Here is a 10,126-nt window from a genome sequence, read left to right on the forward strand (position 1 = left end):
CTTTTTTTTTTTTTTTTTGGTAATCCTAATCTACACACACCCCCCAGGCGATTTCCCATATATACCACACACACACACACACACACACACACACACACACACACACACACACACACACACACACACACACACACACACAGGATGCCCAAGACTCCTCCTCTCTGACCACCGTTTGTGTGATGGTTCCCATGCCGGCCTGTGATGTCCGCAGGGCAATGCAGGGACCACCTGTCTCTGAAACACAGACTAATGAACACTTTTAAATCAACCAGAGACATAGATTGACAGGCTTCAACGCATAAACAACTAGTTGGCATGTGCTGATGGTAGAAAAACTAACTGTTAGAAGTTGTAGTTCTTCTGTAGGAAAAGAGATGTATTGACCGTTTTAGCTCCAAGTGTCGCTAAGGTTCATGAAATGATGTACAAAACTCCCACTCTAAAATGAAAAACAATGATCTAATAAGTTTCCGGCACACATGCATTTGGTGACGCAAAAACACAAATGTATTGCATTTTAAATGAACTGACCAAAAACGAACGACTCGTCAGAACCATCATGATACCCAGATTAGTCAATACCCTTTGACATTGAAGTTCTGTGTGAAACCAGAGGGGGGGGAGGGTTCAGTCATAAAGGCCAGGGGAGGCCGCATGCCCCTGGGACCCATATAACTTACCTAGCGTATTAAGCCACTCTCCAATGTGTGCAGATGTTGCTCTGCGAATTATAGCCACGTTAAGCACATTAAACCCAATTAGGTTTTAGAGAGGGATAAGCTATGTGTCCGGTGGTCCTAGCGACCTGCGCTATCTGGGCCACCAGATAAATCCGCTAATAGCATTAACGAACGAATAAACGCTGTGCCGCATCCGAGTTTCTGTGTGAACCGTGTCTGTTTAGACTATAGAGTCGTCCTGGTCCTCACTTGTGGATCTAAGGTTGAGCGTCGTGTCGCGCTTCACTTTCAGAGCCGAATGAGAGCCTGAGGGACTCAAGGTGTTGTTCTCTTCCATCACAGAAGGATAAAAGCGCATTCAGAATTCAATAATTGCATGCTAATTCATGGTAATAGTTTTGTATCTGTATTTAGAGTGTTTGTGTCTTTGATTAAGTATGAGGAGATACATCTACTTAGCTTGTTTAGTTTATAGTTGTATTTCTAATCGTAAATTGCCAGCTTTAGATATTTTTATAAAGCCTATTATTAATATTATCTGTTATCAATTTCTTACTAAAACAATTCCCCTAGGATAAATAAAGAAGGACCTGAATCTGACATACATCCTGACATACATGCATAAAAACACGCTTATCATTATATACAGGTTATATTTGCCCCCATCAAACCAAAGTCAATAATAATGCCATTTATTCATAATTGAAAAGGCTAACCCACCATAACAACATAATCCGTTTTGCTGAAGTAGGGTATTTAGGTCATATCTGTGTCTGTAATTCACAAGCTCATGCTGCTCCGATGTTTAATTAAGGTGAATTAATTACAGTTATTTACCACGTGTATGTTAATTACAACAGCTTTGCTCCATTTCAATAAATCTAATTTATTGGGATTGTGATGGGAATCCATATATAGGGTCATCTCATCCTGCCCTTGTCCTCAAAAAATCTCTTACACTAGCGAAAGCTTGTTGATCTATCATGGTTTCCTGTAATGCAACAGTCATGTATTTACAAACCAAAAGCAAAACATGAACTCAATGTTAATCAGCAATTAATACTCTTATAATATAAGTTATGTTATCACTCGTGACAAATCTAGAATAGCTTCTTTTAGACATTTTCATGACCATGCCATTTCAACTAAATAGAAGGCATGCATTTGATTTGCCTCTTATTGAGGCATGTGCCGGTGAGGATGTTCAGTTGTAAAATGAATAACATATCTATGTTATCCCTTAATGTTGATCGGGTCAGCCCTGCCATCAGTATCCAAAAAGACAAATTTGATGCCTTTATATGATACACCAAGTATGGCTTTCCACCTCAGTGAATTACACCCAGTGTGTATGGTGTGTATTTTATGAGTCGTCTCTCCCTCTCTATAGCGGAAGAGAGGGCCATAAAGATTGACAGAGCTATAGTCTGGACGTTCACGTTCATTTAGGCAAATGTCGTTTGGCAGCCACATCACATCTGCATTCTGCAATATCACAATGGCTGTTGCTGTGAGGTCAGTAGATGGTGTTAAAACCATTGGGGAGAGGGGAGATGGGCATGAGAAGTAGCCTACAACGTGTGTGTGTGTGTGTGTGTGTGTGTGTGTGTGTGTGTGTGTGTGTGTGTGTGTGTGTGTGTGTGTGTGTGTGTGTGTGTGTGTGTGTGTGTGTGTGTGTGTCGAGCAAACAGAAGTTGATGGATTTTAGTTGACCGTTTTGGAATTCCCAGTTAGAAGGATAGCCTTCTGATTTGGGGGAATACTTTGGATGTTCCCTTTTCTGTTCTGAGAATAGATATATGCAATTCCCATATGCATTTGTATTGATTGTATTGGTCTTTGCGTGCTAGATTAAATGGATGTACAATGGATGTCCCTTTTTGAAATGATGAACAATCATCTCGTCAAATCGTTGGACATATATCTATATCTATATCTATATTTATTTTTTTATCTCAGTCTATATAAGAATAACTGATATTGGTTCGGTTGGATACCAACAAAGCCTTAGCTATTTGGAACAATACTTAATAAACAAATAACAAAATCATTAATTAGAACAATTTAGAAGATTTTATTTGAGCTACAATTGCACTTATACACAGACAAACAAGTCATTTTTCATCACACATAGGCCTAACCATGTCAACTGTATTAACGCTAATTTTCAAAATGTACAATATACAGTATATACAAAATGAGGGGGTTGGGGATATGGCGGTTTGAGTCATCATCATGGTGCTACTGCATGTGAAGATCAACATTGTTCAACATAACCCAAATAGGCCTATGTTAGCTTCAACACACTTGAGCTCAACATAATGGAAATCCTCAAACTAACTTGGACACATGAACAGGATTTAAAGTTCAATAGCTAACCGCCATCTTGTGGAAAACCTCCCTGCATCTGTCGATTTATGTAGCTGTAGAAGGAGTTTGAGAAGGAGGAGAACGAGAATGTCTTTGCCCGTCACAAGGCCCGTCCACCCCGCGGTAACCGCGTGTTTCAGTGCGTCAACTGCTCTGCCGTGTGTTTGTCCTCCGCCTCGGGACTCCCCTCCCTCGTCTGCCCGCTCGGCCTCTCGGTCTCGGTGGGACTCGACGCGAAAGGCGCGGGGGATCTCCGGATCTTGGCGCTGTGCTCCTGGGCCTTGGCTCTCAGGGCCGCGATGCTGTTCTCCCGGAGTTCCTCCTTGGAGATGGAGACGGGGGGAGGCGGTGCAACGCGGTCCTTCCTCGGCCTCTCCTGGTCCTCGGACTCCACGCCTCGCTCCCCCGGCGCCGGATCCTGCAGAGGCGTCTGCGTGCTCTTGGGTTTCTCCGGGGAGGTGTGGCACGGCGTCTCCATCGACTTCTTGTGCATGCCTGGAGAGAGGAAACGGTACCGACCGTTAGATTATATCAATAGAGACAAAAAAATAAAATAAATAATCCATGTTTTTTTTAGTCTGAGATTGAAGATCTAAAAAGTTCAAAATATCTTTGGATGTTGGAAGTTGATAATGGCTTCTCTTGTTCACTTGATTGATATCTATTTATTAGTTTATTTATTAGACTGCAGTTTGACATTAAAGCAGATAGCCTGTGGCTTACACAAAGTTCAAAGCGAGTAAAGACGCTATTGAGGGGGAACAAGAATCTAACATTCAATTAGAGTAACTTCATTGATTTAAAGGGAATCAATTGCGAGTCTCAAAAGAGAAAATCAGAGTTAATCGGTCCTGATAAAGTGGGATTATCCCCAGATCGACCGTCTCCTCTTATTGGCCGGGTCAAGCTTGTATCGGCTGTTAACATGAGCAGCGATTGGCTCCTAAACCCTCCTCAGATGTGACATTGATTTAATCACATGCACCTTTACTCCATACAAAGGAAAGGTGTAGATTACATTAGATAATAGGAAATCTATGAACAAGATTTAATTTAGTCAGCAGTTTCTTTTTTTTTGTTGATGACAATGACTGAAAAGTGCCACAGAATTCCTGTCTTTCCCATTTTAAATATATTATATTACAATAGTTATCGATACATAGCCTATTTCAAATCTTTTTCACCTATACTTCAACAATACTTCTGGTAGGTAGGCTCGTTTTAAATGACTTCTGAGAAGTTCTGATGTAGAAAACGTGCCAGCAGTAAACGTAGAGACATTTTGTGATTGCTGGATTGTTGGAAGGCTACAATATTATTTATAGGCTTCATATTCTGTTTTTCTCTTTTAAAACCCATTTTCGAAACAGTTGAAGCATACTGCAAAGGTAGTTAGGCTATATGTCCCAACATCTTGTCCATATAGTGAAATTTGAATCACATGCCCAAATGAGTGGACGGTTACAAAACAAACATTTGTAAATACTGTCTTTTGTATTTCTTTGGTTATATCCGATTTTTTTTTTTATCTGAAGCCTGTAGTGCCTTACCAAGCAGCCAGGGGGCGCAGGAGTCCACGACGCCTTCCTTGGCGGACTTGAGGATGGACTCGGGCAGCGGGATCGAGTGGCGGACCATGGCACCGTACAGGCCGTACTCGGCCATGACGCTGCTGCGGCCCCAGCACTTCTCCCGCTTCCTCCACTTGGCGCGTCGGTTCTGGAACCACACCTGGAGGGATGACATGATTGGCTGATTAGGACTCGGTGGAGCATTTGGAGGGATTTTGGAGAAGGGGTGGTGTGCTGGCAGAAGGGTCTGGGTTCGATTCCCCGTGTCCGCACTAGTGCACCTGTAGTCATCCATCCAAGATCTTCCCTACCGGCTCATTCAGGACTCGTATCTGAATTCACTGTACCGTACCTTGGACCTAAATGTGTCTCATACGTTGTGGTCAATTGAAGCTAAAGATAATCCTCATCAAAATTAGGCAACATTGAGATAGACCAAACGATAAAGGATGAGATCATCAAAGCAACACTAAAATACGCAAAACCAAGATCTTTTCTTTTTGTTGGATGTGAAAATATAACCAAGAGCCATGATATTTCCATTAGCCTATTTCTATTTGTGTGTGTGTGTGTGTGTGTGTGTGTGTGTGTGTGTGTGTGTGTGTGTGTGTGTGTGTGTGTGTGTGTGTGTGTGTGTGTGTGTGTGTGTGTGTGTGTGTGTGTCCCTCCCTCCCTCTTCGCTCCTCTAGTGCCAAAATTGATTCCCAACGTGCCGGGCTGGAGCTCATGAATATGAATGAGGAAGAACAGAAAAAAGGAATGCACTAAAATGGCTGTGTGTGTGTGTGTGGCGCTGAGGGAATTAAAAACCACCAACGCCAAGCCTTGAAAGCTGTTCGGTGAGATCGAACGATTATAGCCTCACTCCCATAAAAGATCCTGCTCAGATGAGCAATCATGATTTGAACAGTAACTGTGTGTGTGCGTTTGGCGCGCGCGCGCGTGTGTGTATATTTATCTATGTGTGCTATCTGTCTGTGTGTGTGTATGTATGTGCGTGTGTGGGTATCTGTGCATGTGTATCTGGGTGTGTGTGTGTGTGTCTGAGTATCTGTGTGAGTGTTTTATATCTGTGTGTTTTGCGTGTATGTGATTTATGAGTGTATGGATGTGCGTATGTTTACGTGTGCGTGTGTCTGTAGTGTGTGTGTGTGCATGTTTGCCTGTGTGTGCGTTTGCCTGTGCCTGTGTCTATGTGCGTGTTTGCCTGTGTGTGCGTTTGCCCTTGCCTGTGTCTGTGTGCGTGTTTGCCTGTGTGTGCGGTTGCCTGTGCCTGTGCCTGTGTGTGTGTCTGTGTGTGTGTGTGTCTGTGTCTGTGTCTGTGTGTGTGTGTTTGCCTGTGTGTGCGGTTGCCTGTGCCTGTGCCTGTGTCTGTGTGTGTGTTTGCCTGTGTGTGCGGTTGCCTGTGCCTGTGCCTGTGTGTGTGTCTGTGTGTGTGTGTGTGTGTGTGTGTGTGTGTCTGTGTCTGTGTGTGTGTGCGTGTTTGCCTGTGTGTGCGGTTGCCTGTGCCTGTGCCTGTGTCTGTGTGTGTGTGTGTGTGTGTGTGTGTGTGTGTGTGTGTGTGTGTGTGTCTGTGTGTGTGTGTGTGTGTGTGTGTGTGTGTGTGTGAGGAGCCAGTGATCTAGAAGACGAGCCCTGGGGTGAGTCTGGGCTGATTGAAAAATAAGGTAATTTCCACCCGCGATCGATGGGCGACAGGCGTTCAAATATCATGGGAAATGAGAGGGCTTGGAGCAGGCTGGCCAGGGCCCCCTGACCTGTGCTAATTAATTTCTATGTAGTTATCGTTTCATTTCAAGTCTGTTGTCGGCCCCTCGGGGCCACAAAGTGGTAATTTCCCCTGAATTAACTAATTATCGGCGGCGCGGTCGTAGTGGTGGTTAATGTGGGAGCAGAAGGAGTAGTGAAGAGGAGGGTTATGATGGATCGTGATGAAGGGGAGGGTGGTGGTGGTGATAGAGGTGTTGGTCATGCTAATGATGATGATGATGATATTGGTGGTGATGATGATGCCGGTGGTGTGGAGGCTGTTGGAAGTGGTGGTGATGATGGTATTGGTGGTGATGACGCAGGTGGTTGTCGTGGTGATGTTGGTGATGAAGACATTGGAGGTGGGGGTGACAGTATTAATGGCCGTGGTGTCGGTGATTAAAATAGTGATGGCGATGGTGATAACGGAAGGGATGGTGGTGGTGAGAAAGAGAGTGATAGTGGGGGTGGTGGTAATGACGATGATGATGGTGTCGGTGATGACCGTGATGATGAAGGTAGTGCTGGTGCTGATGGTGATGGTTTTTGATGGTTGTGGTGGAGGTGATGGTGGTGGTGATAACAACAGATGATAATGATTGTAGTGGTGGAAGACGGTTTTGAGGGGGGGGGGGGTGCAGTGAAAGCTGTAATTGACAGCTGATTGGGCACCTGTCCATCTGAAGCAGATTCTAGAAGGTTTTCCTCTCTTTGTGCGTCGCTCCTCTCCAGGGGGAACCAGCCCCCCCCCCCCCCCCCCCCCATATCCTCACCCTCCCTTTACGTTCCACACCACAGCTACATTATAATTGATATTCACTTGGACTGGGAAAATGGGCTAAATATTACCCTAATTGATAGATCATTTTGCACTGTTCATGCTGTTATTAGAAACTGGTTAAATTAATGCTTGTTGTTAACAGGTGAATATTTGAGTGGAAACTCTAACTTATAAATCTTAAATACATTTTCGCATGGTCACAATTCTCTTTCCTTGGGTGCAATCAGAAAGTATTCATGGTTCCTTCTGAGATTTAATTGGATCCAGTTAAATAATATGCATTCATTTGTTTGTTCGTTTAACTTCATGTGGTGGAACTGTATCGAAAGTGACCGTTTTCGATTTGGTTCTCCTTATAACAGGAGATTGTAACATATTGACCAGGAAAATAGATAGTGGTTATTTTTACTTAATTTAGTCTAAGAGAATGATCAAATACAAAATGTGGCTTTAGACATATACAACTGAACGAGCTGCCTTCTCGGATCAAAGAAAGGTTAGAAAATAAAAGATAATTAAATAATAAATCAATATCAAAAATGTAATGTATTTTTTCACACCCTGAATGGACACACACACACACACACACACACACACACACACACACACACACACACACACACACACACACACACACACACACACACACACACACACACACACACACACACACACACACACACACACACACACACACACACCTGTATTCTGTCTTCTGGCAGGTCGGTTTTCATGGAGAGCATCTCTCTGGCGTACACGTCTGGGTAGTGGGCTTCGTTGAAAGCCTTCTCCAGTTCCTCCAGCTGGAACGACGTGAAAATGGTTCTGCGAAGGATTGGGAAGGTAATCGTTATTTTATTTGGATTAAAAATATAAAGGATAAATCAGTTTCATTTTCCGTTTGATGTTCGGGCCTAATACGATTCAACGCCATTCGTCGTTATTGCTGTTCAGTATACTGAAGTAAAATCATGACAACGGACTACAAATATAGGCCTTTACGAATTTCAGGAGATCAAGATTATCAAAATCTTACATTTTAAATCATTGTAGAATTATTTACCTCCTTACAACAAGTTGTCTTTGTGTATCAGGAGTGTAAGGCATCTCATTATAATAACTATAAGATGAAAGACTAATAATAAAAGCCTTTAATAATAATAATAATAATAATAATAATATTTATAATGACAATAATAAATATAGTATTATATATAATAATAATATCAGAAGATGCAGTGAATCAATTTTCAAATATGTTTTAACGAAAAGTCAATGGTTTCATTACAAATTAAAAATGAACCTTAGTGTACTATTATAATTATTTGTATTTTTCCTATTGCTACTATTATTACTGTTGTTATTATTATAACTCATATTATCATCATCGGGTTATAAGTTGTAGTAGGCCTAGATCTATTACGGTTGTACCTGTGACGTCTCTTTTTCCTCTTCTTGTTCTGGCTCAACGACAATTTGGAAAACGAATTATCCCCGGGAGACAGACTCACATCATCCGAATCTGCAGAGAAACACAATACAGATCAACACAAACCCCATAAACACCGATATAAAACAGTGGCCAACGGTAACGAACAAATAGGCCGAGAAAAATAACCAAGGCCGAGTGTGGGATCATTAGGTAAGATCTACAGGCGAAGCCCCTTCTATAAAACCCCGAAGGGAAGCGTGTCTCTCATGAGGACTTTAACACCAAACACCCCCAGCCTGTGAAGCATCTGCATACCGGAGCTGGAGTGGTTGGTCTCCATCGGCCCCGGGACCCCCCTGCTCAGCGGCTGCAGGTGCACGTTCTGTGCCTCGGACAGAACCTCGAGAAACGCGGGCTGGCTGTAAAACGGGTGTATTCCTCCGTGGCCCATGATGCCCATTCCGACCCCGGACCCCCCGTGGCCCAGAGCCGTTCTGCCTGCTAGCAGGTGTGCCCTGGGCGGCAGAGACTCCAGCGGACGCCTGGTTACCGCGGGCGGGTCTTTATTCAGCCCGAGGATCTCTTGGATCCCGAACCCGGTGCACCTGTGGGTGGGGGTGGGGGTGGGGGTGGTTGTGGCCCCCATCTTGGCGGCTGGTGGATGTGTCATCCCAAGATTTAACGGGGACCCTGTTCTCTTCATGTTAGAGTCCGAAAACATCCCGTTGGCACCTGTCATAGCAGTAAGTCCTGGGTATAGAGTCCCCCTGTGCTCAGACCACGGTGTGTACCAGTCTGGCTCCCAGGAACCTTTTATCCAATGGTTTTACAGCGGCTGGAGGGGGCGGTCGTCTGGCGTCGACCAATCACATAGAGGATGAGGCTGAGTTGAGTTTCACGTTCAACAGTATAAGGAAAGTGAGGGTTAGTTCCGTGGGATGAGACATAGTGCAACCTTAGTTTAACTAGACAACCTGTATATTTAATAATAAAGAAATGTAATCGGTTGTTCACGCTATTTATTAGGCCTATCGCTCATTGCCCTCACAGATTGCGGTTGATTATTGTAATCCTGCAAACAAATTGATCCAATTTGTGCATTTCTCCAAAATAATGTGAATTATTTCTTGTCAAATTAATAGTTTTCTTCTTTTTTTTTTTTTATGCCTTCTTAAAATAGCCTTTGGGTCTCATCATTTGACCATGGATATTTAAATTAAAAAGATTCTGATTCACAAAACTTCCCTCCAATTGTAGCCTAACGTTAGGCATATGACGACCAGCATGTTGCTCTCAGAAATGGTAGGCCTACATCAAAATAAGAGTTGGTTGAATAGAGTTTATTTGTCTCAAAGCTTTTTATTAAATAATTGCAATGTTAAGACTTAAAAAATGCCAAGATAGAAATGCCAAGTGTTGTTTTTTTTACAAACATTACAGCCTATTATGCGAGTCTTACCCAATAATTGGGTTACTTATTAAGCTTCTAACCGTAGCCTTGTAGCATAAAAAAATAAAAATAAAATAACGGACAGACCCTAAT

The 10,126-nt window shown here is 43.1% G+C and overlaps 1 protein-coding gene across 1 annotated transcript; it reads right to left on the reverse strand.

Annotated features, from left to right (window-relative positions):
* Window positions 1-2,730: 2,730 nt before the first annotated feature.
* On the reverse strand, window positions 2,731-9,394 carry LOC132449924 (visual system homeobox 2-like). Its single transcript, XM_060041822.1, has 5 exons — window positions 8,899-9,394; window positions 8,583-8,673; window positions 7,853-7,976; window positions 4,601-4,781; window positions 2,731-3,545 (listed from the first exon to the last, which is right to left on the reverse strand). Exons 1-5 carry the CDS (start codon window positions 9,320-9,322, stop codon window positions 3,187-3,189), a joined length of 1,179 nt encoding a protein of 392 aa, XP_059897805.1. The 5' UTR covers window positions 9,323-9,394; the 3' UTR covers window positions 2,731-3,186.
* Window positions 9,395-10,126: the final 732 nt, after the last annotated feature.

The sequence above is a fragment of the Gadus macrocephalus genome, chromosome 21 (assembly GCF_031168955.1).
Source record: "Gadus macrocephalus chromosome 21, ASM3116895v1".
Classification (NCBI taxonomy): Eukaryota; Metazoa; Chordata; class Actinopteri; order Gadiformes; family Gadidae; genus Gadus; species Gadus macrocephalus.

What these genes read in the sequence shown, in the direction of transcription:
- LOC132449924 (XM_060041822.1), bottom strand. Translation starts at nt 9,322, where the DNA reads ATGACAGGTGCCAACGGGATGTTTTCGGACTCTAACATGAAGAGAACA. An exon ending in TGCCAGAAGACAGAATACAG is followed by an intron (nt 4,782 to 7,852) that starts GTGTGTGTGTGT and finishes TCATCCCTCCAG; the next exon opens with GTGTGGTTCCAGAACCGACG. An exon ending in CTGCGCCCCCTGGCTGCTTG is followed by an intron (nt 3,546 to 4,600) that starts GTAAGGCACTAC and finishes TCCTCTCTCCAG; the next exon opens with GCATGCACAAGAAGTCGATG.